The 27,981-nt window shown below is 52.7% G+C and overlaps 2 protein-coding genes across 9 annotated transcripts; one reads left to right on the forward strand and one right to left on the reverse strand.

The window, feature by feature from the left end:
* The first annotated feature begins 193 nt into the window (after positions 1-193).
* Positions 194-24,119, forward strand: sptan1 (spectrin alpha, non-erythrocytic 1). 8 transcript variants are annotated; one of them, XM_032569074.1, is made up of 55 exons: positions 194-311; positions 4,068-4,307; positions 4,387-4,512; positions 4,962-5,102; positions 5,625-5,905; positions 5,985-6,129; positions 6,204-6,358; positions 6,726-6,861; positions 6,946-7,047; positions 7,127-7,264; positions 7,337-7,447; positions 7,528-7,605; positions 7,690-7,845; positions 8,007-8,211; positions 8,539-8,720; positions 8,813-9,056; positions 9,251-9,373; positions 9,456-9,673; positions 9,748-9,840; positions 9,927-10,061; positions 10,693-10,841; positions 10,994-11,050; positions 13,506-13,704; positions 13,790-13,894; positions 13,974-14,006; positions 14,091-14,126; positions 14,314-14,361; positions 15,518-15,609; positions 15,685-15,829; positions 15,913-16,094; positions 16,356-16,455; positions 16,526-16,723; positions 16,798-16,944; positions 17,019-17,122; positions 17,368-17,530; positions 17,613-17,627; positions 18,191-18,322; positions 18,414-18,551; positions 18,631-18,735; positions 18,844-19,052; positions 19,173-19,293; positions 19,378-19,499; positions 19,570-19,702; positions 19,777-19,875; positions 19,958-20,117; positions 20,256-20,332; positions 20,402-20,908; positions 20,979-21,091; positions 21,832-21,849; positions 22,324-22,378; positions 22,460-22,656; positions 23,258-23,311; positions 23,383-23,529; positions 23,606-23,753; positions 23,823-24,119. In XM_032569074.1, exons 2-55 carry the CDS (start codon positions 4,071-4,073, stop codon positions 23,946-23,948), a joined length of 7,440 nt encoding a protein of 2,479 aa, XP_032424965.1. In that variant the 5' UTR covers positions 194-311; positions 4,068-4,070; the 3' UTR covers positions 23,949-24,119. The 8 variants fall into 8 exon arrangements, with proteins under 8 accessions (XP_032424965.1, XP_032424968.1, XP_032424966.1 ...); XM_032569077.1 differs by lacking the exons at positions 194-311; positions 21,832-21,849; XM_032569075.1 differs by lacking the exons at positions 194-311; positions 17,613-17,627.
* dync2i2 (dynein 2 intermediate chain 2) lies at positions 24,107-27,900 on the reverse strand. Its single transcript, XM_032569096.1, has 9 exons — positions 27,441-27,900; positions 27,102-27,359; positions 26,272-26,381; positions 25,879-26,036; positions 25,693-25,802; positions 25,434-25,598; positions 24,713-24,945; positions 24,484-24,641; positions 24,107-24,414 (listed from the first exon to the last, which is right to left on the reverse strand). The coding sequence occupies exons 1-9, from the start codon at positions 27,516-27,518 to the stop codon at positions 24,176-24,178; spliced, it is 1,509 nt and encodes a 502-aa protein (XP_032424987.1). The 5' UTR covers positions 27,519-27,900; the 3' UTR covers positions 24,107-24,175.
* Positions 27,901-27,981: the final 81 nt, after the last annotated feature.

Genomic DNA, 27,981 nt, shown 5'->3' on the forward strand with positions numbered 1-27,981 from the left:
GCTTTAATATGCTGATATCCAGAGATTATGGCACAAATGAAGTTTTTCCTCAACACAGCGGCGCCTGAGGGGAACTAGAAGCTGTTTTTCCTCCGACAGTTTTATTTTCCACTCCTAGAGGTTTGTTTTGCTCGAAAATGAAGTCACTCCATCTCCCACCCGCCTTCGTGTCCTTCCGTCGAGCTTCGGCTTGTTCCGTACAGCTGCAGGAGTGACGTCATTCAACAGAGCGCCCCGCCCTTCAAACGAACCGTCAGGGTCGATTCTTCGGGATAGCTTCTTCTCCATTAGCTCTTTAGAAAAACCTCACGGTAAGGAAATTGTTTCCATGTTTCCTGCCTGATAAACCAATGTTTCGTTTTAAAACCCATAAATGCTGCTTTTTATTTAGTGGTTTTAAAGCTGTTTGTTGGGGTTTTTCGGCCGTGACCGACAGGCTAGCAGGAGCGGGACCAGCTAACAGCGGCAGTGAAATAAAACGTTAATAATCGATTCAAAGACGCTTTATTTGCTGTATAAAGGCTAATAAAAGCGCGCAGAATATGATGGAGACTGCAGTTCCGATTCATGGGCGTGTTTTGGGTTTCAATGAGGGTTCGGATGGTACCGGGTGAAGGTTCTGCAGATTAACCCAGATTATTGGACAGATGTTCAATAAAAATAAATGGTTTCCGGTCGGAAAGGAGCCGCCCAGGCCTCCGTCCATCACACCGCCCCGTTAGCACCGCGGTTCTGCACAGAATGACGCGGATGGCAGTCCGAGCTGATACCATCAGCCTGGTGCTGAATTCCTCACCTACCAGCCAGTTTACTGGGAACCAGCCAGTTTACTGGGAACCAGTCTGCAGGACCGAGATAAGCTCGGATCTGATCTGAAACCAGCCGCTCTGATGTCGGAACCGGGTCAGAGTGGGTTTTACCAGAACCGCAGAGCATCTGTATTCAGAAAACTGCTTTAAGGAGCTGATGACTGTCCCTGCAGTAATGTGGACCAACAGCTAGGGGGCGCTGCTGCGGGTAAACTCAGAGATGCAGTCTGATTCAGAGCAGAGGCGGCTCTAGAACAGGTTCACCGGGGGGCCGGCCCGGGGTGGGCAGGGTGTCCTCATGGCGGAACAAATTAATTAAACTAAAAAAATAACAGTGTAATAATATTAACTGAGCCCTGCATGTTCAGAAGAAGAACATAAATGTTACCCAGCAGCACTTGGTGATAATGGCCGCTGCCGTCTATGGATCATAACAAGACGAAGGAAGCTAGCAGACAGAAAGCTAAGTGTCAGTGCTGCTAGCTTCAGCTGCTGTTTCCCGTCTGTCTTTGCTGAATTATGATGTGGTGATGTGAAAACGCTCAGGTGTGTGTCTGATTTAGTTCCACGTGTGGAAGTGGAACAAACCAAGTATTTTGGGGTGGAGATATCAGAACTGGGTCGTTCAGACTGCAGTGAAAAAGGTCGATCTGTGTGAACGCAGCGTTGACTTCGGTTTCTGTGTGTCATCAAAATAAATTGATTTAGTTTGATCTGGTGATCCAGGGTCGGTTCTGAAACAGTTTGAGTTTTATTAGACCGCTTCAGAGCAGATGTAGCCATAGAAACCAAACAGCCTGACTGGGACCGGGCTCCAGCAGCCGGGCCTTCAGGGTAAACCGGACCTGGTTCTGATGGTCCGCTCTGTAACGACCCGGGACGCTGGAGACGTTCCTGGAGAAACCATTAACTGGTTTATTCTCACTGTTTCCATGGAAACATCTGGACCAGAGGGCCTTTGGTTCTACTGTCTGGGCCCGGTTCTGACCCGTTCTGATCTGTTCTGGTCACACCTTTACTGTCCTATAGACAGTTTTAGAGCTAACTGGGGTTCTTCCATCCTGCAGCATGTCGACTTTCCCTAAACCCAAACTGAAGGTAACAGCTGCTGGGTGTGTGTGTGTGTGTGTGTGGGGGTGTGTGTGTGTGCGTGTGTGTGTGTGTATATGCGTGTGTGATGTGTGTGTGATCTGTGTGTGACGTGTGTGTGTGAACAGGCAGGAAAAACCTGGAAAATGAGATAAATCCTGGATTTCCAGGCTGGAATAAGGAGTGTGTTTCCAGGCCAGCGGTGGGCGGAGCGTCTCTGCAGCAGAGGCTGGGCTTGGTTCTGCCGGGTTCTGCCCAGTCACTGCACTGCGTCTGACACAGCAGAAGGTTCTGGTTCGGAGCGGTGCGGATCAGAACCGAGCCTCGGAGGAAGAGCAGCTGAGGACAGAACCGCTCTGTGTGTGTATGCTGTGTTTCTGGGTTCTGCTGACCCGGTTCTGTTTGCTGTTTGAATGTTTCCTGATGGAGTGAAGCCTTTGCATGTGGATGAAATGTGATGTAGGTTCTGTTCTGGTCGGGTTCTGATCCAGCTGGGAAAGGTTCAGTTTTCCTCCTGTCGTCTCTGGAAACCTGCAGACCTGCTAACGTTGACAGATTCCAGAGCTAATGCTATGCTAGCAGCCATCCTGCTGTTAGCGTAGCCGTTAGCACTCATTGTTATTCTAGTGAGGAGCAGAGGTGACATCATCCTGCCGTGAGACAGAACAGCCTTTAGTTAGCATCAGTTAGCATTGGTTAGCGCTGTTAGCATCGGTTAGTGCTGTTGGCATCGGTTAGTGCTGTTAGCATCGGTTAGTGCTGTTAGCATCGGTTAGTGCTGTTAGCATGGCTAACCTTCCTGGATGTTTTTATATCCGTATTATCTTTTCATTTAAAGAATATATCTTTAGCATTTAGCCTTCCTGTTAGCTGCTGAGGGTAACCATGGCAACAGAGGATATTGCTGCGTATCTCCTGATGTCTGGACCTAACAGAACCTTCCGAACCTTCTGGATGATTCCCACAGACTGACAATGAGACGAGGAGCTGACTGAACCTCCTCCAGGTCAACTTCCTTTGTCTCCTGAGTCACTTCCTGCCCCCCTCCCCTTCCCCCCGGCGCTCCCTGGGCGGCGCTGAAGTGGATCATCCGCTCCGCTGAGGCTCAGGGAGTGTCAGCTTGGACTTTAACATCCTCTGATTACCTCACACGCTCCTCCATTATCGGGATGTTTGACCCGGTTCTGCTGCAGTGAAATATTAACGAGCTTCCTGCTCATGTGCAGCAGCCATTAGCAGAAACCACAGGCTGCAGCCCGGAAAGTTTAGTGGAAGGAAACAGTGACGAGTTTGATGCAGAATCAAAAAGGGAGGCGTGTCTGTCTGCTGATGGGGGTTATCTCCTGAAGCAGGGCGGGGGCCTGTGGGGGGCTGTGTGTGTGTCTCTGTGTGTGTGTGTGTGTGTGTCTGTGTGTGTGTGTGTGTGTGTGTGTGTGGGTGTGTGTGTGTGTCTGTGTGTGTGTGTGTGTGTGTGGGGGTGTGTGTGTGTGTGTGTGTGTGTGTTATCAGGCGCTGCAGAGCCGAGCTGCTCGCTGATAAACCTCCTCAGACGTGGAAGCAGCTCATGTTTCCTCTGAATGGGAACAGAAAGAGCGCCTCACTTCCTGCTGGAGCCTCAGAGTTCTGCTGGCCCGGCGGTTGGTTCTGAGCGGCCGGGTCGGTTCGGCCCGGCAGGCTGAGCCCACAGAGACGCTGACCCCTCACTTCTCTTTGTGTGGGAACTCGGCGCCGCTCACGCCGGGGGATTTCCGCCCCCACCCCTCCAGGCATTCATAGCATGTCAGCTGCTGCTGGTTGCTAAGCAACGGGAAGGGAGGGGGCCGAGGGGGGGCTTTGTGTCCGGCCTTTCACTGTAGAGCCGAGGTTCTGTAGGACGGGTCTGAATTCTGCTGCTGACCAGAACTAAACTCCACTGATCCAGATCTATATGAACCAGCAGGTCAAGTTCTTGTTCTGGTTCTGGTCCGGTTCTGATTCAGGAGAACATTAAACTCTAAATCAGCTCCTTCACTGTTTTCTGTTGCTTTGTTCCCATTGGTTCAGCTCCCGACCAATCAGCTGCGTTCACATGGCAGCATCCAGTGTTTTCATTGGACCAGAACCGGACCTGTACTGCAGCTGGTTCTGGAGCAGACCGGGTTCTCATCCTCTCTGTTCCGTTTGTTGCAGAAAATGGACACGGTCGGAGTCAAAGTGCTGGAAACGGCCGAAGACATCCAGGAGCGCCGGCAGCAGGTTCTGGACCGGTACCGGCGCTTCAAGGATCTGTCCATGGTCCGGCGCCAGAAGCTGGAGGATTCGTACCGATTCCAGTTCTTCCGCCGGGACGCCGACGAGTTGGAGAAATGGATCCAGGAGAAGCTGCAGATCGCCTCTGACGAGAACTACAAGGACCCGTCCAACCTGCAGGTCCGGTTCTGACAGGAAGCGGGTCTGGCCTGGTGCCGCGGGCCCGGTTCTGCCGCAGCTGACGTGTTTGTCCTCACAGGGGAAGCTGCAGAAGCACCAGGCGTTTGAGGCCGAGGTCCAGGCCAACGCGGCGGCCATCATCGAACTGGACAAGACGGGGAACCTGATGATCACCGAGGGACACTTCGCCTCCGAGACCATCCGGGTACGTCCCACAGACTCCCAGAACCGCCCCGATCCAGGCCAGCCGGTTCTGGATGCGAACGGGCAGCTTCAGATGATCCCGGTCTGATTGTTTTCCCTGTCGGGTTCAGTCCTACACTCCGTACCGGACCCAGCAGAGGCCCATAGTCACCAGCGTCAACATGGCTGAGTATATCCAAGTGTGTGTTTGGACTGGAGTGGCTCCTCTGTGTGCTTCCAGAGTTCTGACCCGGTTTCCCACCAGCCCCTTTCCACTCTTTAGTGTGACGAGCTCTCTGGTTCGGTCCGGCCCGGATGATCAAACACAAAAACAAAACGGTTCATTTCTAACGGCGAGGAGCTCAGAACCTGCAGAAACACGACCCAGTTAGACGGACCCGTCCGACACACGAAGCGGGCCGACTCGTCAGACGTAGATCTAGAGAACTCAGAGAGGCTTTGTGTTTCCAGAGCCGCCTGGAGGAACTGCACCGCCTCTGGGACCTGCTGCTGCAGAAGACCAAGGAGAAGGGCATGCGGCTGCTGCAGGCCCAGAAACTGCTGCAGTACCTGCGGGAGTGTGAAGACGCTCTGGACTGGATCAGCGACAAGGTCAGAACCGGTTCTGGTCGGAGAACTGCTCTGGGTCAGCAGAGCAGTTTCTAATAAATTTAATTGAATTCATTAGAAATTAAATTAAATTTAAATTAAATGTTATTCTTGCGTTATTACAACTTTATTCTAGTCCTTTAAAAACATTATTCTAAATCTGTTGTAGAAAAATACTTTTTAAAATAATGTTTTGTTTTCATAAAGTTTTGCTTTGGAGTGAGTTTAAACCAGCTGCAGTATAAAGAGACAAAATGTTTTAAAGATGCTTTTAGTTCAGATAACAAAGATCTGCAGCAGCCAGACAGATGATTGTAAACACATCCTGAAGCTGATGCAGCTGCAGCTGAAGCTGATGCAGCTGATGCAGCTGCATCTGGTGCAGCTGAAGCTGATGCAGCTGATGCAGCTGCATCTGGTGCAGCTGAAGCTGATGCAGCTGAAGCTGATGCAGCTGATGCAGCTGAAGCTGATGCAGCTGATGCAGCTGCAGCTGAAGCTGACACAGCTGTGCTTGCTGTGCAGGAGGCCATCGTGACCTCTGAGGAGCTGGGTCAGGACCTGGAGCACGTGGAGCTCCTGCAGAAGAAGTTTGAGGAGTTCCAGACGGACCTTGCGGCTCATGAGGAGCGCGTGAACGAGGTGAACCAGCTGGCCGGGAAGCTGATCCAGGAGGCGCACCCGGAGAACGAGCTGATCGTTAGGAAGCAGGAGGAGGTGAACGCGGCCTGGCAGCGCCTGAAGGGCCTGGCTCTGCAGAGGCAGACCCGGCTGTTCGGCTCGGCCGAGGTGCAGCGCTTCAACAGGTGAACGCCGGAAACCTCAGGATGAACGTCTTCTCAGGTTGGACCGTTCTCTGAGCTGGGATGCTGCTTCTGTCTGCAGAGATGTGGATGAGACCATCAGCTGGATCAAGGAGAAGGAGCAGCTGATGGCGTCCGATGACTTTGGGCGGGACTTGGCCAGCGTTCAGGCTCTGCTGAGGAAACAGGAGGGTCTGGAGCGAGACCTGGCGGCTCTGAAGGACAAGGTGGGACTCCTGCTGCCCCATATTCCCACTCAGCATTCCCAAGCCTTGCTAACCCGCTTCCTGCTGTCAACCAGGTGAACACTCTGGGTGGGGACGCCGAGCGCCTGCAGCAGACCCATCCTCAGAACGCTTCCCAGATCCACCTGAAGAAAGATGAACTCATCACCAACTGGGAGCAGATCCAGACGCTGGCTGCTGAGCGCCACGCCCGCCTCAACGACTCCTACCAGTACGCACCGCCAACCAGACACACAACCAACCAACCAACCAACCAACCAGACACACAATCAATCAACCAGACACACAACCAACCAACCAAACACACAACCAACCAATCAACCAACCAAACACACAACCAACCAATCAACCAACCAGACACACAACCAATCAACCAGACACACAACCAACCAACCAACCAACGAAACACACAACCAACCAACCAACCAGACACACAACCATCTACTGGCGGGCGCAGACCACCAGTAGATGTCTTTCTTTTGCAATTTTTTTTTGTTTTTGCACCTTCCTTTCTTCTTCCTCCCCTAGTTAGTTTGTTAGACATTGTCTCACTCAGAGCTTGTCCTTCTGTCCTCCAGTCTGCAGCGTTTCACCGCTGACTTCAGGGATCTGACCAGCTGGGTGACGGAGATGAAGGCTCTGATTAATGCCGACGAGCTGGCCAACGACGTGGCCGGAGCCGAGGCTCTGCTGGACCGGCACCAGGAGCACAAGGTGACACTCTTTAAAGCTGCAGCTGGTCAGAGACCAGAACCTGGCATTTAGTGAACATGGATCGGCTTGTTTTGTCTCCTACAGGGGGAAATCGATGCCCACGAGGACAGCTTCAGGGCCACAGATGAAGCTGGTCAGGCCCTGCTCAGTGCAGGACACTACGCCTCCGAGGAGGTCAAGGAGAAGGTGGGAGCGTCAGATCGGGTCTCCTGAAGGTCCAGTTGATCTGTTGGTTGTGCTTTAACTGGGTTCTGTGTGTGTGCAGCTGGGGATCCTGGCCCAGGAGAAGGAGTCCCTCCTGGAGCTGTGGGAGGTCCGCCGGCAGCAGTACGAACAGTGCATGGACCTGCAACTGTTCTACAGGGACACGGAGCAGGTGGACAACTGGATGAGCAAGCAGGAGGTAAGCTGAGACACAGTCTGCAGAGATGGGCTTGATTAACTGGATTAACTGGTGAACTGAACATCTCTGCAGGCTTTCCTTCTGAACGAAGACCTGGGAGACTCCCTGGACAGCGTGGAAGCTCTGCTGAAGAAACACGAGGACTTTGAGAAGTCTCTCAGCGCTCAGGAGGAGAAAATCACGGTGAGTCATCTCCGGGTTCCTCTGGCCGTCACTGATGCTCTGCAGGATCATGTTGACTCATATCTCTGCTGCATCTCCAGGCTCTGGATGAATTCGCCACCAAGCTGATCCAGAACAGCCACTATGCTAAGGAGGACGTGGCAACACGCAGAGACGCTGTGAGTCTTCTTCTCCTTCCACCGTAGTTCTGAGCTCCAGCTGGAGGAGCTGAGTCATGGTTTATTGTTTCTCTCTGCTTCCAGCTCCTCAACCGCAGGAACGCCCTGCATGAGCGTGCTCAGGCCCGCCGGGCCGCCCTGGAGGACTCCTTCCACCTGCAGCAGTTCTTCAGGGACTCCGATGAGCTGAAGAGTTGGATCAACGAGAAAATGAAGACTGCTACAGATGAGTCCTACAAGGTCTGCTGCAGCTTCTCCTCACTCCACTCCTCTGTTTGCTTCTTCAGCCTTGTTCTTCCATAATTTATTTCATCCATCCGTCCGTCAGCTTATGCTTCAATCTATCAGTTTATGCTTCCATCAGTTTATGCTCCTGTTGCCCAACTCCCCTGCTTCCACAGGACCCGTCCAACCTGCAGGGGAAGGTGCAGAAACACCAGGCCTTCGAGGCCGAGCTGTCAGCCAATCAGAGCCGCATCGACGCCCTGCAGAAGTCCGGCCAGGAGCTGCTGGACAGGAAGCACTATGCCTCCGCTGAGGTCACCGCCCGCATGGAAGATGTTAGCGCGCAGTGGAAGAAGCTGCTGGAGGCCACAGAGCTCAAAGGTAGCAGGAACCAATCACAGCACTGATGGTAGAGCGCCTTTAAAGGGGAGTGAGGGTGTTTCCATGGAAACTGAAAGGAGTGTTTATCAGGTTTGGATAAGAATGTAGGAAAAACACCTGGAGTCTGGAAAAATATGAGAATTCCAGAATTAAATCATTGCTCCCATCATACATCCAGTGAATTATAGAAATATCTACCTCTAATTCCTAGGAACGTTTGCTGTTGAAGCTCTAAAATCGGCTAATCTGGGGATTAGAGAGTAGAATTGTAGAAAGCCTTTAGTGAGGATGAAACGGTTTGAATCAGCATCTCTGTGTTTGTTTCAGGTATCAAGCTGCGGGAGGCCAACCAGCAGCAGCAGTTCAACAGGAACGTGGAGGACATTGAGCTCTGGCTCTATGAGGTGGAAGGCCACTTGGCCTCTGACGACTATGGGAAAGACCTGACGAGTGTCCAGAACCTGCAGAAGAAGCATGCCCTGCTGGAGGCCGACGTGGCAGCTCACCAGGTGACCCTGACATCCCTGAACCCACCAGGACTGCGCGTTTCCGTCTGTAGAGGTCGGATCTGTGACCTCTCCTGTGAATGTTCCCCCACCAGGATCGGATCGACGGAATCACCATCCAGGCTCGGCAGTTCCAGGAAGCCGGCCACTTTGACGCAGACAACATCCAGAAGAAGCAGGAGGCTCTGGTGGTTCGCTATGAAGCTCTACGGGAGCCGATGGCGGCTCGCAAGCAGAAGCTGTCTGACTCGCTGCGCCTGCAGCAGCTCTTCAGGGACGTAGAGGACGAGGAGACCTGGATCAGGGAGAAGGAGCCCATCGCCTCATCCACCAACAGAGGTATCAACCCCCAGAACACTGGCCGTAGAGGAGGGTGCCACTAATGTGTTTCCTGATTTATGGAGCAGTTAAAACTTGGTTTTTATTTTAGAGAGATAATCTGAGTCTGGAGGAATGTTAAGCTTGTAAGATCCCAGACTGACCTTTTGGGATCAGATGGAATAATGAGCCATAACTTCCTGTTTGTCTCTCAGGTAAAGACCTTATTGGAGTCCAGAACCTGCTGAAGAAGCACCAGGCTCTGCAGGCTGAGATCACAGGTCACGAGCCTCGGATCAAAGCCGTGACCCAGAAAGGAGAAACCATGGTGGAGGAAGGTTTGTGGATTTAGATCCTCAACTTCCTGAAAGCGTTCCAGCTTCTTCTCAGGGTGCTGATGGTTTGGATGCTGGTTCTCAGGTCACTTTGCCGGGGAGGAGGTGAAGGCCAAGCTGGGGGAGTTGCACGGACGTTGGGACACCTTGAAGGGCAAGGCGGGGCAGAGGAGGCAGGACCTGGAGGACTCCCTGCAGGCCCAGCAGTACTTTGCCGACGCCAACGAGGCCGAGTCTTGGATGAGGGAGAAGGAGCCCATCGTCGGGAGCCCTGACTATGGGAAAGACGAGGATTCAGCTGAGGTATGGAAGGGTGGCAGCAGTTCGTTTGTGCCACAAAGAGACGCTGTGTTCTCACTCTGGGGTCCGGTACACAGGCACTGCTGAAGAAGCACGAGGCCCTGATGTCAGATCTGACGGCGTACGGCAGCAGCATCCAGGCTCTGAAGGAGCAGGCTCAGTCCTGCAGGGTGAGTCTGATTGTTCCGAGTTCTGATCAGATCAGATCTGAAGTTTGGGTCTGTTAGATGACAGGTTGGGTTTCCATTATGAACAGCAACAAGTGGCTCCGACTGATGACGAGACTGGGAAGGAGCTGGTTCTGGCTCTGTACGACTATCAGGAGAAAAGCCCGCGCGAAGTGACTATGAAGAAGGGTGACATCCTGACCCTGCTCAACAGCACCAACAAGGTACAGAACCTCACTGGACTGGGCTTCCTGATAGGATTCCAGTGTTCTCTGTTTCTGAAGGGTAAAATGCTGGGATCCAGATCCAATACGGTCCTGGCCGTTTGGAAGTTTTTCTTTCTACAGCCAGACTGTACAAGAGATGAGAGCCATCTGATTCTCAGGCTCCAGTCAGATCTCTTTTTCTAATTATCTGACTGAAGATTCTTGGTTTGGTTCTGATGGGTTCATGGTCCAGAACAAACTGGGAAAGTCTGGAATGTGAATGTCTGGAAAACTATGGAAAAATGTAATGATGGATAGATAAATATTGGTTTTTCCATTCCTTTACTCCCTATTCCATCCATCGGTTTATGCATCCATCGGTTTATGCATCCATCGGTTCATGCTTCCATTGGTTTATGCATTCATCCACCTCTCCCATCCTTCCTGATCCCAGCAGGAATACGACCCATGAATATTTAAGTTCCGTCTTTAAAATCAGCTTTAAAAAAGAGGACTTATGAATTGGAGTCTGGAATGATGTAGTATGTTAAGGAACGTTGTATATTGATGCAGGACCCTTCAATTCTTCAGCAGGATGTCTGTCTGTATTGTGAATGTTCCTTCTGTCTGATGTGGCTTTACGTCCCAGGACTGGTGGAAGGTGGAGGTGAACGACCGGCAGGGCTTTGTTCCGGCCGCCTATGTGAAGAAGTTGGACCCGACTCAGTCGTCTTCCAGGGAGAACTTGCTGGACGAGCATGGCAGCATCGCAGCTCGACAGGAACAGATCGAGAACCAGTAAGAAACGTTTTTCCTGTCTTGTGGGCTTTCCTAACACGTTCCTCCTTCCTGTGGGATCTAACTGGTCCCACCCACTAATGACCCGGCTCCTGGTTCTGTTTCTGTCTCCTCTTCTTCGTCTAACCCCTAACCTCGCCTCGCTGCGGCAGGCTCGTCACCAAGGAGCCCTGCAGCGTGTCTGTGCGCATGAAGCAGGTGGAAGAGCTGTGAGTAGGAACCGGCGTTCCGACCCGTTTCCCTGTGATCTGCAGCAGTTTAGCCTCAGATTCCCTCATGTCTGTGATCCTCCATCCTCATTTTCTATCCAGCAGCAGGATAGAAGAACATCTGTATCATCCCATCGCTTCCTTTCTTCCTTTTTCCTACCATGTGAAGCAGAAACAGGGAAACATTTCAGGTCCTGTGTTGAATGTAGATGTTCGGTACCATCCCAAACTGGTCCGGTTTACTGAGGTTCTGCTGTGTCCTTTGGTCCCGTCCTCACTAACACGAACAGGTCCTGCTGCTCCATCCAGGAAAATGGGTTAAATTCTTGATTCATGTTGAGCGGTTCTGCTGAGACCAATAAAAAACAACGAGGTAGAGGTGCTCTCAAGGCGTTACCAGGGCAACTACACCTAAAGTTGTCTCACCTCTCTGGATGAGGGTGAAAGGTCAGACAAATCTGTTGTCGCCACCACCTGGCAGTAAGGCCAAAACAATTCCTCGAGTGATTCGAGTTCCTCCATTATTAAAATTCCTCGAGGAAAATTTAACAAACCTGCCTCGAAGCTTCGTTAATTTATGATTTATCATTTAGCCACCGTGTTTCGGCCGGGACATTATTTGCGTTGCGCGGAGCTCTGACTTCCACCTCTAAGATGTTGACGAAAGCTAAGAGTTAGCAGCATGAGGTCCAATCTTCATGTTCGGCCCGTGGGGATTTTATTGATTGATGATAAAAACCAATAGGCATTTAAGGATGCCTATTGGTTTTCAGGGGACCAGTAAGCATCCTTAAAATGACTGGCGCCATGCCTGGAGTACGGCAGCCTTTCTCCTCCTGGAGCTGCTGGTTCAGAGCGAACGGCGGGAAGAGCTGCAGGTATTAACACAGGTGAGCTGATGAACACGGCGGGCGGCTGAGTAGCTGATGGTTACAGTGTAAGTGTAGCTTTACGGACGAACCGCACAATAAATCTTATATCATCCCGGTCTGAACAAACGGCTGGCGGAGCGTCGTGGCGGTTCGTGGCTGTAGACGAGTTTCTGAGAGTGACGAACGAAGGTGTCAAATCCTGATGTTAACAAGGACACAAAAGCTAGAAATGGCTGGATAAGTCAAGTCCTGTCAAGTCTCCTGGTTTGGCAGAGAAACCACCGTTTTTCACCCTGTTTCTCGCTGTGCTTCTTTATTAGCATTTTCCTGTAAATATTCCGTATTGCTCCCCATGTCGTCTTTGGTTCGTTCCTTTTTCCCCCAGACTTTCGTTCATCTGAAGCTTGTCAGGTTATGGAGCAAGGTCAGAATTCATCTATTAAACTGACTGGAGATGAATACATAAACTAAAAGCTGGAGCATAGACATTTTTTATAAGCGTATTTGTGAACCTCTTTATTATTGAATTGAATATAATTTCAGATCTCTGTATAACTTTTCTTCAGGTTAACTTAGAAAATGAGCTGTTATTGTTACAGGTTAGTTTTCTAAACTACAGAGAAGTTATTGTTAGAGAAGCTCAAAGAGAAGCTCAAATATGAGCTTCTTAAAATTAAAGAAGCTTCTACTTCTCAGGGGTCTGCTTCACATTACTTTACCTGAGCAATGAGTTCAACCATAAGACCACTGAATTTACTCTGAAGGAAATGCAAACTAGTTGTTACCATACATGAATCAGGACAAAATACAGGCAGAAAAACATCTCTGCCTCTGCACAGCTGCAGAAATAATCTTTTCCTCTTAATGAGACATTGCAGTTTTTAAGACAGTAACAGCCAAGACCTGCTCAGTGCTTCCTGATTTTAATTAGTAGAAGAAAGGTACAATAGGATTGATCAATTGGATTGATATTGACATCCGATAGTAACACTGGTGTTATGATAGATTAACCAATATTTTATTTGATCAATTTTTTAAATCCAGTTACTCAATTAATTGTAAGAATAATCGATAGATGACTCTATTACTAAAATATTAGTTTCCAGCAGCCCTACCTGGCCGTTATGGTTTCACTTCCAGAAATATGTGAAGGATGTTCCAGGTAAGGCTGGAGCAGGAAGGGGAGCCGCTGTTGTTCCTGCAGAGGTCTGGGTGTCTGCATGACTCACATCAGCTTCTCCTCAACGTTCCCGTCGCTCCACCTATGTAGGATTTTAAAAGTATGAAATTTGGAGAAGAAACTTGTAGGATCTTTGGTGTCACAGCTGTAAAAACTATTCCCGAGTTAAATGGGAAAAGATTTTACTGGAGAAATCAGTTCAGACTGTGACGTGTTTCATGACGGATCCTGGATCCAAACTGAGGATAACAGAGTTGAACTAAGCAGCAGGTGTTAGATGCATGATGTCAGGATCGCCGCTCCATGCCAGGTGTCCTTGTGTCCGTCTCCCCTGGTCGTGGCAGCATGTCTGTCCGGTGGCGTCCCTCCGGGTCTCTCCGCTGACGCTTCCCCTCTGTCCCAGGTACGGCACGCTGCTGGAGCTGGGGGAGAAGAGGAAGGACATGCTGGAGAAGAGCTGCAAGAAGTTCATGTTGTTCCGCGAAGCCAACGAGCTCCAGCAGTGGATCCACGAGAAGGAGAGCGCCCTGACCAACGAGGAGGTCGGCTCCGACCTGGAGCAGGTCGAGGTTCTGCAGAAGAAGTTCGACGACTTCCAGAAGGTAACGCCAGAGCAGAACCAGAACCGAGCCTCCCAGCCCAGGTTCCGTCCAGGTTCTGATGTTTGTGTTCTGCCCGCCTGTCCAGGACCTGAAGGCCAACGAGTCCCGGCTGAGGGACATCAACAAGGTGGCGTCGGAGCTGGAGTCTGAAGGCCTGATGGCGGAGGAGGCTCCCATGGTCCAGGCCCAGGTGAGCTGCACCTGTGCTGTCCGGGTGACGACCCGGCTGCTGGTTCCGTCTGACCGGGTTTGTGTCTTTGTGTCTGCAGCAACAGGAGCAGCTGGGATCCGCTCCGGGAAAGGTCCGGTTCTTCCCTGTCCTTCACATCTTGCTGGTTCCGCCTGAGGAAACCCGATGAGTTAATCAGTTTTTCTGTGTTCGACAGGACGAGTCTGACTCCAAGACGGCTTCGCCCTGGAAGGTAAGCTCCGCCCACCAGCTGCTTGGTTCTGGTTCTGCCATCAGTCCGATCGCTCTGACTGATCCCAGAGCCGTTGCCATGGTTACTGCCCTCACCGTATTAATCTGAAATGAAACGGTTCAATCGGCCAATCGCTCCTGACTGCTGTGGTGTTTGTTTTTCTTGTTTGGTTGACCTTTGACCTCAGACCATACGACTGGGTGTCCAAACGACGGCTAACTTTAATACCATCAAGGTAAGACCCGACTGATCCAAACCCGTCCTGCATCGTCACCAGAAACTAACCCGTAGCTCCGCCCCCGGCCGCCTCTGTCCTTATTTGGTCCTTCCTGTTGGTTCTGTTCTCACCCTGCAACCCGTCCTGTTGGACTCCGTCTTCCTGTTTCCTGTTTGCTCCTGGCTGTCAGCAGAGTCTTCCTGCTGTGCTGTGATTGGTTAGAGACCTGAGAAATGTTCCCACCTTCAGCCTGTTCATGTTCTCATTATGAATGAATTAACGTGGATTTTATGTGACAGAATAAAGATGAAGAAAATCTGCAGACTGAAACTGAGAAGTTCAGTTTTCAAGTCTTACCTAGATTCTCTGTTAGGTTTAGGTCTGGCCTTTGACTAGGCCACTCTGACATTCCGGTTCTTCTCTGATTAACACTCAATAATTCCTGTCCTGGTTGATCTGCAGGTTCATCTGTTGCAGTGAGAAATGAATCGTATGATAGATTAAAATGAGCTCAATAATAATAATGATAATATTTAAAGGCCATTTTGTTAATCATGATCCGTTTTATTTGGTTTTGCTGATCAATATATAAACATGATTGCATCATCACTGTGCTGAATATTCAGATCATAAATTACTGCTGGATGATGGATGTTAAGAGTAAATAAAAAAGCGTTAGCATTGTTATGCTAATGCTAAGTTTAGTCTGACAAACGTCACATTATAAAGTGTTAAAGGTCACAGAGCAGGAAGTTCTGGCTGATATCCCAACGTTTACAATATCATCACCAGATTCTCTAACATCATGCAGCTTTAGTTATAAATCATTTATATTTCCATTTTATTTCTTGTTTTTTATTTTATATATTCAAAGTTTCTTCCAGTTCCAACGTTTAGAAACGTTACAAAATTTAAATGTGTTGATTTATTGAGAGACTTTCATCATTTCCTGTTGATATAATTCCTGAAAATAGAAGAACAATAAATCATTTATCTGAATAATTTAATTATCCAGTTATGATCCGCCCTGCGTGTAGAACCAGAACCTCCCGACCCGCTCTGTGTTCTGTCACATTGAACCCGTTAGTGTGTCTGGAGGTGGTGGGTGTGAATACTTCCAGTCTGAGTGACGCAGTGGGACCATCCCAGTCTGACCAGTGGCTGTTTCCTGCAGGAGCTGAACAACCGCTGGCGCTCGCTGCAGCAGCTGGCCGAGGACCGCAGCAACATGCTGGGCAGCGCCCACGAGGTGCAGCGCTTCCACAGGTAACCCCGCCTCCTGACGCCCCGCCGGCCAATCAGAGACCGGCGGCAACACTGAGGCGTGTCACTTCCTCTCAGGGACGCCGACGAAACCAAGGAGTGGATCGAGGAGAAGAACCAGGCGCTGAACACGGACAACTACGGCCACGACCTGGCCAGCGTCCAGGCGCTGCAGCGCAAACACGAAGGCTTCGAGAGAGACCTGGCGGCGCTGGGCGATAAGGTCAGGACCCGCCGTGACCCCGGCGACCCCCCGGGTGACCTGCTGCCCCTCCGGCCTTCACGCAGGCTGCTCCTGTCCGACAGGTGAAGTCTCTGGGCGAGACGGCGGAGCGTCTGATCCAGTCGCACCCGGAGGCCGTGGACGACATCCAGGAGAAATGCACGGAGCTGAACACGGCGTGGAGCAGCCTGGTGGGCCGCGCCGACCAGCGCAAGGAGAAGCTGGGCAACTCCCACGACCTGCAGCGCTTCCTGTCCGACTTCAGGTGGGCGACGGCGAGGACACGGACCGCTGATCCGTTAATCTATCGATTATTGTGACGGTTAATCACATCGATTCTGCTGACGGTTTCACTCATTCTACAAGTGATCTAGTGGCTGAAGGACTTTACCATGAATATTAAAACAACTGTAACTATTTCTAGTGTAGCTGGATAGTGGGAACCAATGCCTGGTTTAGTGTTTCCATTGTGAAAACGGTCAGAATCTGGACCGACCCGGTTAGGATGAGCTTTCTCCCCCTGCAGGGATCTGATGTCGTGGATCAACGGGATCCGAGGCCTGGTGTCGTCCGAGGAGCTGGCTAAAGACGTGACGGGCGCCGAGGCGCTGCTGGAGCGCCACCAGGTGGGCGGAGCGCCTCCCTCCTGCGGTAAGCTGCCGGTGCGGTTCTGGTGACGGACTGTGGGCCTTGCAGGAGCACCGGACGGAGATCGACGCGCGGGCCGGGACCTTCCAGGCCTTCGAGCAGTTCGGCCAGCAGCTGCTGGCGCGCGGCCACTACGCCAGCCCCGACATCCAGCAGAAGCTGAAGGCTCTGGACCAGGAGCGCGCCGACCTGGAGAAGGCCTGGGTGCAGCGCCGCATGATGCTGGACCAGTGCCTGGAGCTGCAGGTGAGCCGGGCTCCGCTCGGTACCGCCGGGCCCGGGCCAGCACCCCGCTGACTCCTCCCTCTCCTCGCCCTCAGCTCTTCAACCGGGACTGTGAGCAGGCCGAGAACTGGATGGCGGCGCGGGAAGCCTTCCTGGCCAGCGACGACAAGGGCGACTCGCTGGACAGCGTGGAGGCGCTCATCAAGAAGCACGAGGACTTCGACAAGGCCATCAACGTCCAGGTCAGTGACCCGCTGGAGAACCGGCTCAGAACCGCTTCAGAACCGGTTCTGAGCCGGTTCTGAACTCGCTGCAGGAGGAGAAGATCGCCGCTCTGCAGTCCTTTGCTGACCAGCTGATCGGAGCCGATCATTACGCCAAGCCGGAGATCTACAACCGCCGCAACGAGGTTCTGGACAGGTGAGCTGCTTTCCAAAATAAAAGTCTCGTGTCCAGGTTACAGGAAGAACCGGTACCAGGTAACTGATGGAGCCACAGCGACTTTAGGTCAGAATACAGGAAGCTGGTCATTCTGCCAGTCTTTCAAAATAAAGCTCCGTTGAGCTCCAGAGCCTCTGGACTCCTGCTGCTGAGAGACGCCGTTCTGAGCGGATCGGAAACGGCCCCAGGACGGTTCTGGATCAGGATGGGTTCCTGTTTTCCAGGTGGCGCCGGCTGAAGGCCCAGATGATCGAGAAGCGCTCCAAGCTGGGCGAGTCCCAGACGCTGCAGCAGTTCAGCCGGGACGTGGACGAGATCGAGGCCTGGATCAGCGAGAAGCTGCAGACCGCCACCGACGAGTCCTACAAGGACCCCACCAACATCCAGGTTGGTTCCGGTTCCGGTTCTGCTCTGAGCGTCATCCTCCCTGTAATCCCGTCTGAACGCCTCTCTCTTCTATCCTCTCTAGCTGTCCAAGCTGCTGGTAAGTTTAGTCGTGTCGCTCACTAACCAGCAGACGGTGGTCCGTTTGTCCCGTTTGGCTTCTTGTGTAGATCCGAGCGTTTGTCCTTGAGTTCAGGTCGTTGGTTCTGCTTCCAGTCTAGATCCATGGAGGAGCTTTAAGGCTGCTTCAGACGTTCTCAGAACCGTCCTGAAAGTTCTGCGTCAGCCCGGTCCAGAGAACCAGACTCAGACCTCTGGACTCGTGTCCGGTCCAAACTAAAGTGAGACGGACGGACGGATCGGAACCAGAGCCGCACCACATGTTGCGTCGTCGCCGTCCGGGTTGTCGTGTTGTCATGGCGATAAATGTTTGCCTCATGTGGTGCGGCTCTCCCGTGAATCCAGTCGGTTCTGACCCAGAAGCAGCTTGAAGTGACTCTGTGTGTTTTGGCTCCATCCTCAGTTCTGTGCCGATGTCGTTTTGTCCTCCGTGTCCATAAATGTCCTCCGTGTCCGTAACCACGTCCCGTTAAAGTCCCAGAGCGTCCGCCGTGAACGGACCGGGCCGAGCGGATCGTTCTGACTCTGTGTCTGTGCCGCCAGAGCAAACATCAGAAGCACCAGGCGTTTGAGGCGGAGCTGCACGCCAACGCCGACCGCATCAAAGGAGTCATCGACACGGGGAACGCCCTGATCCAGAGAGGAGCCTGCGCCGGCAGCGAGGACGCCGTCAAGGTGACCGGACCCGACATCCGACCCAAAACACTGGATCCCAGTCACTCTGTGGGATGGTTCAGGAAGTCCGGTCTGTGGGTTCTGTCTGCAGGCGCGGCTCAACGCTCTGGACGAGCAGTGGCAGTTCCTCGTCAACAAATCAGCAGAGAAGAGTCAGAAGCTGAAGGAGGCCAACAAGCAGCAGAACTTCAACACCGGCATCAAGGACTTTGATTTCTGGTTGTCTGAGGTGAGGCTCTCTGGTCTGAGCAGGAACTCTGGGCAACACGCTCAGCGCTACGCTAAACATCCTGATGACGTCTCCGCAGGTCGAAGCTCTTCTGGCCTCCGAGGATTACGGCAAAGACCTGGCTTCAGTCAACAACCTGCTGAAGAAACACCAGCTGCTGGAGGCCGACATCTCTGCTCACGAGGTACGGTGTTGGTTCTGTTGGGCAGAGGTCCGTTTTATCAGACGGGAATCGGATGAACAAAGGACAGGATGTAGAAAATGTTTGGCGTGACCCTTGTGGCTCCCGCAGGACCGTCTGAAGGACCTGAACGGCCAGGCCGACAGCCTGATGGCCAGCAACGCCTTCGACACCTCGCAGGTGAAGGACAAGCGCGACGCCGTCAACGGCCGCTTCGCCAAGATCAAGAGCATGGCCGCCGGCCGCCGCGCCAAGCTCAACGAGTCGCACCGCCTGCACCAGTTCTTCCGGGACCTGGATGACGAGGAGTCCTGGATCAAGTAAGACCTGGAGCCTCTGCTCCTCAGGGGATCCGGTGACCTTCACTGACCTTCACTGACCTCCACTGACCTTCACTGACCTTCACTGACCTTCACTGACCTCTGCTCCGAATCCCTCAGGGAGAAGAAGCTGTTGGTCGGATCGGAGGATTACGGACGTGATTTGACGGGAGTTCAGAACCTGAGGAAGAAGCATAAGAGGCTGGAAGCCGAGCTGGCGGCGCATGAGCCGGCTATCCAGGTACGACCTCCTGACCTCTGACCTCTGGGGTCAGTCAGGAACAGCAGATGCTTCTCCTGACTTTGGGATGTTGTTGTTCCTCAGTCTGTGCTGGACACCGGGAAGAAGCTGTCTGATGACAACACCATCGGTCAGGAGGAGATCCAGCAGAGGCTGGCCCAGTTCGTGGACCACTGGAAGGAGCTGAAGGATTTATCTGGAGCCAGGTCAGAGGTCACGAACCCGGAGAGCCTGAGCTCCTGGAACGCCTCTGAAGACGTTTGCTTCTGGTTTCAGAGGGAAGAGGCTGGAGGAGTCGCTGGAATACCAGCAGTTTGTGGCGAACGTGGAGGAGGAGGAAGCTTGGATCAATGAGAAGTTGAACCTGGTTGGAAGCGAAGACTACGGAGACACGCTGGCGGCGGTGCAGGTGACTTCCTGTTCCTGTCCGGGTCACTTCCTCAGATCCCACAGGCGTTGAACTGCTGCCGTTTTCCTCCTCAGGGCCTGCTGAAGAAACACGAAGCGTTTGAGACGGACTTCACGGTCCACCGGGATCGGGTCGGCGACGTCTGCGCCAACGGAGAGGAGCTCATCAAGAAGGTCCGCTCCTGAGTCCAGAACAAACCGGTCAGAACCGCTTTCCCCGCAGCACGAAGACCGAACTCTGCTCTGCTCCCTTCAGAACAACCACCACGTGGACAACATCAGCGCCAAGATGGCCGCCCTGAGAGGGAAGGTGTCGGAGCTGGAGCGGGCGGCGGCCCAGAGGAAGGCCAAGCTGGACGAGAACTCGGCGTTCCTGCAGTTCAACTGGAAGGCCGACGTGGTGGAGTCCTGGATCGGTACGGACCTCCAGAACCAGAACCTCCTCTGGTGCTGGGTGGGATTGGGCGTGGCCAGAACCAGAACCTTGGTTCTGGAGTCTAGCTGGTACACTGCAGTTTACAGAACCGGGTTCTGAACGTTGTCCGTCTGTTCAGGTGAGAAGGAGAACAGCCTGAAGACCGACGACTACGGCAGAGACCTGTCCTCGGTCCAGACACTGCTCACCAAGCAGGTGGGTTCTCCTCAGAGCCTCCGCTTCTCCTTCTGTGTGACCCCTGACCTCTGGCTCCGCCCTCTGCAGGAGACGTTTGACGCCGGCCTGCAGGCCTTCCAGCAGGAAGGAATCACCAACATCACGGCGCTGAAGGACCAGCTGCTGGCCGCGCAGCACGTCCAGTCCAAGGCCATCGAGGCGCGGCACGCCGCCCTCATCAAGCGCTGGAACCAGCTGCTGTCCAACTCGGCGGCGCGGAAGAAGAAGCTGCTGGAGGCGCAGGACCATTTCCGCAAGGTGGAGGACCTCTTCCTGACCTTCGCCAAGAAGGCCTCGGCCTTCAACAGCTGGTTCGAGAACGCCGAGGAGGACCTGACCGACCCGGTCCGCTGCAACTCCCTGGAGGAGATCCGGGCGCTGCGCGAGGCCCACGAGGCGTTCCGCTCCTCGCTGAGCTCGGCCCAAACCGACTTCAACCAGCTGGCCGAGCTGGACCAGCAGATCAAGAGCTACCAGGTGGCGTCCAACCCCTACACCTGGTTCACCATGGAGGCCCTGGAGGAGACCTGGAGGAACCTGCAGAAGATCATCAAGGTCCGGATAGAACCTCTGGCTCCGGCGGAACTGGGTCGGCCCGGCGTTACGGTTCTGGTTCTGTCTGCAGGAGAGAGAGCTGGAGCTGCAGAAGGAGCAGAGGAGGCAGGAGGAGAACGACAAGCTGCGGCAGGAGTTCGCTCAACACGCCAACGCCTTCCACCAGTGGCTGCAGGAGACCAGGTAGGGCCGGTTCCGGTCCAAACTAAAACTCTGGACCGGCTTGGATCCGGTTCTGGTGACATGTTTTGATTGGTTAAATTCTGCTCAGCGCTGCTGTATTTCCTGTAACCAGCAGGTGGCGCCTCAAGGCCTTCGTTAGTCGGCCATGCTAACAGCAGCTAGCATGACGAAGGGTCATGCTAGCTGCTGTTAGCATCACAGGCTACAGCAAACATGAGTCTGAAACGCTGCAGAGGAAAAATATTCACACCTTTTGGAAACACAGACACGCCGCACTTTTCAGTTCAGGATCGTTTTCCCTTCCAGTTCTGAAACATGTCGGCCATGATGCTGCCACCGCCTGGCTGGACAGCATGCAGTCACCATGGTAACCAGGCTGCTGGTTTAAAAATGAAGAATCTTCAAAATCTGGTTGAAAAGTTTTTATTTTATTAGAGAAACTTATAAATAATAAATCTGCTAGTTTATTTAAAAACATTTCAGTTTTACATCCAATCAACAAACAGGATTTATCTGATAGAGAAGCTTATCATGCTTATCGCTGGAAAGTTAGGTGGAAGGAAAAACTCTGGTTCTAATGTGATTTAATTCCTTTATTGATTTATTTTGATGTTTTTCCAGGTTTTCCTGATCCGATCCACCTGCTGTGGTTCTGATCCGGTTCTGTTGCCGTGTTGCTAACCGCCTCTCTCTCTCTCTCTCTCTCTCTCTCTCTCTGCCGCGGCGGCTCATCCAATCAGGACGTATCTTCTGGACGGGTCAATATCTCCTCCTCTATGAATGTGTGATGATGATGATGGTGGTGGTCTTCCTCAGCTTGACGTGTCCTCTTCCTCTCTGATAGCTTAGCGTACCGTCGGGTTTTCTGTGTCTATCAGTACCAAGTAGCCGATGATCTTTCTGGAAGGTTGAGCTGGTTCTGGTTCTGGTTCTGGTTCTGCTTCTGATCCGCTCAGTTCTAAAACCACCATGTTGGGTCTCGAACCGCTCAACACCTCCCTGCTAACTAAGCCCACCCCCTGTCAGAACCCGACCCGGACCTCAGCTCATCGACCCGGTCTGGACCAGAACTTCTCCAGAGGTTCTGATCCAGACCGTCCTGGAGCTGAGGTTCCGCTCCGGAGTTCTGGTTCCGCCCCACTAACAGCTGCTGCATGGTTCTGGTGTTTGGAGTGGATGTGTGCTGGAATGGAAATGTTCTGGTTCTGATCCGATCTCTCACGGGTCCTCAGGTCCTGCATGGTGGAAGAGTCCGGAACCCTGGAGTCTCAGCTGGAGGCCACCAAGGTGAGCAGCTCACACGCATTCATACCGACCGGCCGGCGGTTTTGACCCGGTAGCGTGACCTTTGACCTGATGCGTCGGCAGCGGAAGCACCAGGAGATCCGGGCGATGCGCAGCCAGCTGAAGAAGATCGAGGATCTGGGGGCGGCCATGGAGGAAGCTCTGATCCTGGACAACAAATACACGGAGCACAGCACCGTGGGGCTGGCCCAGCAGTGGGACCAACTGGACCAGCTGGGCATGAGGATGCAGCACAACCTGGAGCAGCAGATCCAGGCCCGGTACGGCAGAACCGCAGATAACGGCTGCTAGCGCCAGCTAACGGCTGCTAACACCAGCTAAAGGCTGCTAATGGCTGCCATCGTCAGCTAAAGGCTGCTAGCACCAGCTAACTCCCTGTCCTTAAAGGTTCTTTCTTCATGTTTCTGTGCAGATTTTGACATTTTATGTAAATTTGACCTAAACCGTCTCAGTGCTGCCCTCTATGGGCCACTGCAGTTGAATTCCCTGTTGGTTGTCGCTAGACACTTACAAAAAAGACCAGTGACTCAAAGTTGTTAGTCGCTATATTTGTCTCTAGTCGCTTTTTGAAAGTTGCAATTTGTCACCTTCCTGAAAAAGTTGCTGGATTTGACGCTAGTCACTTTAAAAAGGAAACAAACGGATTAGTGGCTAATCTCTCTGGAGAAGTTATGATTTGTCTTGATAAAAGTCACTAGATTTATGGCCGTTGGTTTTATTAGTGAGGGTCTAACAGTTTCCAGCTGGCCCAGTCTGGCCCCGCCCCTCAGAGCCGTCTGGCCCCGCCCACTCCGTTTGGGGGCGGGGCTAATGTCCACATTAATGACCAGAAGAATGGCTAATCTGTTGCTGTTGTTGCAGAAACACGACCGGCGTGACGGAGGAGGCGCTGAAGGAGTTCAGCATGATGTTCAAGTAAGCTAGCAGAATCAGAACCGGGCTGTGTGTTCCCGGGTCGGTTCTGACCTTTCCTGGTTTTGCTCCAGGCACTTCGACAAGGAGAAGTCGGGCCGCCTGAACCACCAGGAGTTCAAGTCGTGTCTGCGCTCGCTGGGCTACGACCTTCCCATGGTGGAGGAAGGAGAACCCGACCCGGAGTTTGAGGCCATCCTGGACACGGTGGACCCCAACAGGTGGGCTCGGGTTCTGGTTCCGGAGCGGCTTGGACGGCTGCGGTTCTGCTTCCTGACCGGTCCGGTTCTGTTTCAGGGACGGGAACGTGTCGCTGCAGGAGTACATGGCCTTCATGATCAGCCGGGAGACGGAGAACGTCAAGTCGAGCGAGGAGATCGAGAGCGCCTTCCGGGCGCTGAGCGCCGAGAACAAACCCTACGTCACCAAGGAGGAGCTGTACCAGGTGGGTGCGGCTCCGCTCCGGCCCGGTTCCGCTTCCGGGCCCGGCTCACGGTTCTGTTCTTCCTTCCAGAACCTGACCAAGGAGCAGGCCGACTACTGCCTGTCGCACATGAAGCCGTACCTGGACAGCAAGGGCCGCGAGTTGCCGTCGGCGTTCGACTTCGTGGAGTTCACGCGCTCGCTGTTCGTCAACTGATCCCGCCCCCTTCCCCGGCGGCCAATCAGAGGCGTTCCCCGCTCACCCTAACACACCTGGCCGATGCATGTCTGACTCTAGAGCCGCTCACCGCGTCTGTCCTATTTAACTGCTTGTAGTGAAACTTTTAAACTGTGTGCTTCAATAAACGCTACTGGTTACCACTGGAAACCGACTCTTTATTTCCCAGTTAGTCCAGTACAGAAACCTGATTGGCTGCGAGGCCGTCACTCTGCCACCTGATTGGCTATCTGCTCCAGCTGCAGGCTCTCTGAGGGTCTCTGCTCCGTCAGCTCCGAGCTGAGCCGCCAGATGCCGACCGACCCGTCGGACCGACCCGCCGCCAGCAGCCGGTGGTTCTGGCTGTTGAAGGCCAGGCAGGTGGCGGTCCGACCCGGAGCGCCGTCCTGGATGGTTCCGGCGGGTCGCAGGGACTTCCGGGCCAGGTCGAAGATCTGGACCTCACCTGGAGAGCAGAGTTCAGTCAGCAGCCGGTCGGGTTCGTCTCCAAGCTGCCGGTTCCGGTCGGGCTCACCTGGCCCGGTGGCGGCGGCGAACACCAGCGGCCGGCTGGGGGACCACTGGACCTGGAAGACGTAGGAGTCCGAAACCCGGACGGACAGCAGCGGGTCGGCCTGCAGCAGCGAGCGGACCTGGACCAGGCCGTCGGTTCCTGCGCTGGCAAACAGGTTCCTGCAGAGACGAGTCGGGTCAGAGAGAGTCACCGGAACGCAGAGCCCGATCGGTCCGGGTCGGGTCGGTACCGGTGGAACGGCGAGCAGTGGATGGAGTGGACCGGGCCGCCGGACGGCCTGAAGGAGAACACGGCCGGAGCCCTGGGGGTCACGCTGCGACCTTCAGAGGTCACGGCGGCCGGCGTCTGGGAGGAGAAGGAGCACCGGAGCAGCAGGCCGCCTTCGGACCCGACCAGGAACGTGTCCGGGTCCCACGGAGACAGAGCCGTCGCCGTGACACCCACGGTGCTGCCGCCGCGGACCTGCAGGCAGAACCAAACCGGGTCAGAAGTCATCAGCGCTCAGCACAACGCTGCTAATGCGCCTAACAGCTAAGCTAAATAAGTTTTAGCGTAGCGCTTTTTGCTAACTTAGGAAACGTTTAGCGCACTTAGCTTCCCCTACATGAATGTTTCTGGATAATGAAGCGATAATTTACTCTGCGGTTCAGTTGGATAAAATTAAAGTTTTTTTACTTAAAAAATTCTTTAACTAAACGTTTATATACATGCTCTTATTTTGAAGTCTGTTCACATAGCAGATCCATTTCCTCTTTTTCCTCTTGCAATAACTTTATTTAAAACAAAAAGAATAACAGGAACAAAATGAAACTGATCCAAACATCTAAATACAGTCTGGCTTAAAATAAGAGCGTTAGCTTCCAAATTTAGCTGGTCATCAGAACCAGGAAGGAAAGTCTGGATCAGGACTTTTGTACCAGAACCAGAGTCTGGTTTGGTTCTGGTTTCACCTTCATCCTGCTACTGTGGGGAACCTGCTGCTGTACGAAGGCGTACGCGGCGACCAGAACCATCCTGCCTTGGTCCGGGTCCACCGTCCACAGCAGAACCCTGCCTCCAGAACTGGAACTCAGAACTCCAAACTCTCCTTTCTTCTCCAGCGGAACCCAGAACACCTGCGAGCAGAACCGGGCCGGCGCCACATCAACACAGCAGAACCATCAAAGCTGTATTCTGGTTCCACTGGGTTCTGGTTCTGCTGGGTTCTACCTGATACACCGGCTCCCTGTGGCTGTCTGCTGACATCCCGGTCTGGGCCAGAACCGGGTCCTGAGTCCGGCTGGTGTCCCACACCACCACCTCCCCGTTGTACAGGCCTCCTGCAGGGACACACAGACCGGTGAGTTCTGGTCCGGGCCCGGTGGTGCTGAGGCGTCCGGTTCTGGTTCTGTGGACCTGCGATCAGCGCGGGCCGCTCCGGGTGGCAGCACACGGCGGTAACGGCTGCAGGAACGTCCAGAACCAGGTCCGGCTGTTTGGGCCTCAGGCCGCGTCGGTCCAGGTTCCACAGGCAGACACACGACTTCTGGTTGGTCCAGTCTCCGTCGTCGGTTCTGTTCGGGGAAACGAGGACATGATGGAACCGGGCCGGTCCAAACGGGTCAGAGTTACAGAAAAATGAGATTCCTGGTCGGAGCCTGGAAGGGAGGCGGTATTTATTGGAAGCTAACGCTAATGCGCTACACCAACGCGGCGTTCTGCTGAAAATCCCAACAGAACCTATAAAAGTGAGTTTTTGTGCTAAAACTAAATGATTTTCCAGGTTTGAGGCCCGGAGTGGAAACGTACCGACCGTAGGCGCAGGCGATGACCGACCCTGTGCAGCTCCAGGACACGGCGGTCACATGGAGGCCTTGTTCCTGAGCGCCGGGATGTTCAAGCCTGTGGAGATGGGAAACCTGCAAACATCACAGCCGTCAACATTTTCCACTAATGTTCCTCCATACAATCCAGATGCAAACAGGACAGTCAAGACCTGAGGGAACCAGTGAAACAATCCCAATCTCACCAGTTCCTCATTTCTTGTGAGAATTTGATTTCTCAAGTTTTTTTGTTTTTTTTGGCCAATCAGGGCTTCCGTAAATATGTCAACGTTAATATGGAAGCCCTAAAGAACACATAAAAAATATTGTTTTTAAAGACTTAAACCCTCTTTGGTTTTCTGCAAGTTAAAAGAAAGATTCAAAAGTTACTAAAATAGTTTTTTTCACTTCAAGGAATACTTTTTTTCCCCAAAGAAAGCGAGCAAAAAAAAAATTGTGAAGTCCAAAAGCAAAGTTTTCAAATGAAACTTTCTGACTATAAAAACACAGAATCATAAGCTAATCATTTTTTTAAGAGTCAAATTTCATTAAAGTAAAATAAAGTCTGAAGACAAAACAACATCTTAGGAATATTCTTATTTAGAACTTTTCTTTCCCTGAAAGGCGGGCAAAAAAAAAAAACAAAACAGTGATGCACAAAATCTGACCAACTTTTCAATCAAGTCCTTCCTGTCCTCTTTTGCCTTTCAGGGCTTCCATAGTTGTTGGGTTTTTGCCTTTCGGGGCTTCCATAGTTGTTGGGTTTTTGCCTTTCGGGGCTTCCATAGAATTTCTGAAGGTTTTATTTCTGCTCACCTGTTGGCTTCTCTCCTCCCAGTTTGCCCGGAACCCGTCAAAAGCGTGACTCCTGGAGTTCTTCTCCAGCTCCCGGATGAGCAGCTCCTCGACCCGCCTCAGAAAATCCACCAGCCCGGGTGGATCAGAACCAGAACCACTGAAGACTCGCTTCGGGTCCATCTGCTCCTGTGGTTCCGTCTGGGTGAACCTGGAGGTTTTGGACCCGGTCTGGACTCCAGCATGCTCTGTGGTCACAGCGGGGGTCTGACAGGCTCTCTGGAACAAACAGAACCAGAACCGGGTCACGCAGAACAGAACCAGATGAGCATCTGCTGTGGCTGACCTCTGAACTCTTACCGACTCTTGCGCCCCCTGCTGGGATTTCCTCCACACTGACTCCACGCTCACAGAGTCCAGATCTTCATCCGCGAACATTTTCACGGTTCTGGTCTCAAAGTTTCGCCGGATTCAACCAGAACCGAGCCGGAACAGCCTAAACTCTGCCTGACGCTGCGGCGGCCATTTTCAGCGAAGCCAGTGTCACCATGGTGACCGCCTTACCAGATCACGTGATCGAAATAAAGACCCGGTTCGGTAAAATTATGAAATAAAACAGGAAGCCGGAGATAATTGAGCTCAGATTATGGAAGATAAATCAGTTTAAACTCCAAACGAGAGGAAACAGAAACGTTTCTTCAACTTCTCTGTCTAAAGACGTTTAAACAGAACCAGGCCGCTGAAGACGCTGCGTCATTTCCGCTTCTCGAAGCAAAACTCTCCGAACTAAATCTGAAATAAATGATGCTAAAAATAACTGAAGATGCTTCCAAGAAAAAAAAAAAACTAAATTAAAAATTAACACAATTTAAAAAAATCTACACGTAAAACATTAATAAAA

Source organism: Xiphophorus hellerii, chromosome 8 (genome assembly GCF_003331165.1).
Source record: "Xiphophorus hellerii strain 12219 chromosome 8, Xiphophorus_hellerii-4.1, whole genome shotgun sequence".
Classification (NCBI taxonomy): domain Eukaryota; kingdom Metazoa; phylum Chordata; class Actinopteri; order Cyprinodontiformes; family Poeciliidae; genus Xiphophorus; species Xiphophorus hellerii.

Coding starts and splice junctions, on each gene's coding strand:
- sptan1 (XM_032569074.1), top strand. CDS start 4,071: ATGGACACGGTCGGAGTCAAAGTGCTGGAAACGGCCGAAGACATCCAG. Junction 7,448..7,527: donor CTCAGGAGGAGAAAATCACG/GTGAGTCATCTC, acceptor CTGCATCTCCAG/GCTCTGGATGAATTCGCCAC. Junction 13,705..13,789: donor AGTTCGACGACTTCCAGAAG/GTAACGCCAGAG, acceptor CCGCCTGTCCAG/GACCTGAAGGCCAACGAGTC.
- dync2i2 (XM_032569096.1), bottom strand. CDS start 27,518: ATGTTCGCGGATGAAGATCTGGACTCTGTGAGCGTGGAGTCAGTGTGG. Junction 26,037..26,271: donor ATCGCCTGCGCCTACGGTCG/GTACGTTTCCAC, acceptor TTCCCCGAACAG/AACCGACGACGGAGACTGGA. Junction 25,803..25,878: donor GCGGCCCGCGCTGATCGCAG/GTCCACAGAACC, acceptor GTGTCCCTGCAG/GAGGCCTGTACAACGGGGAG.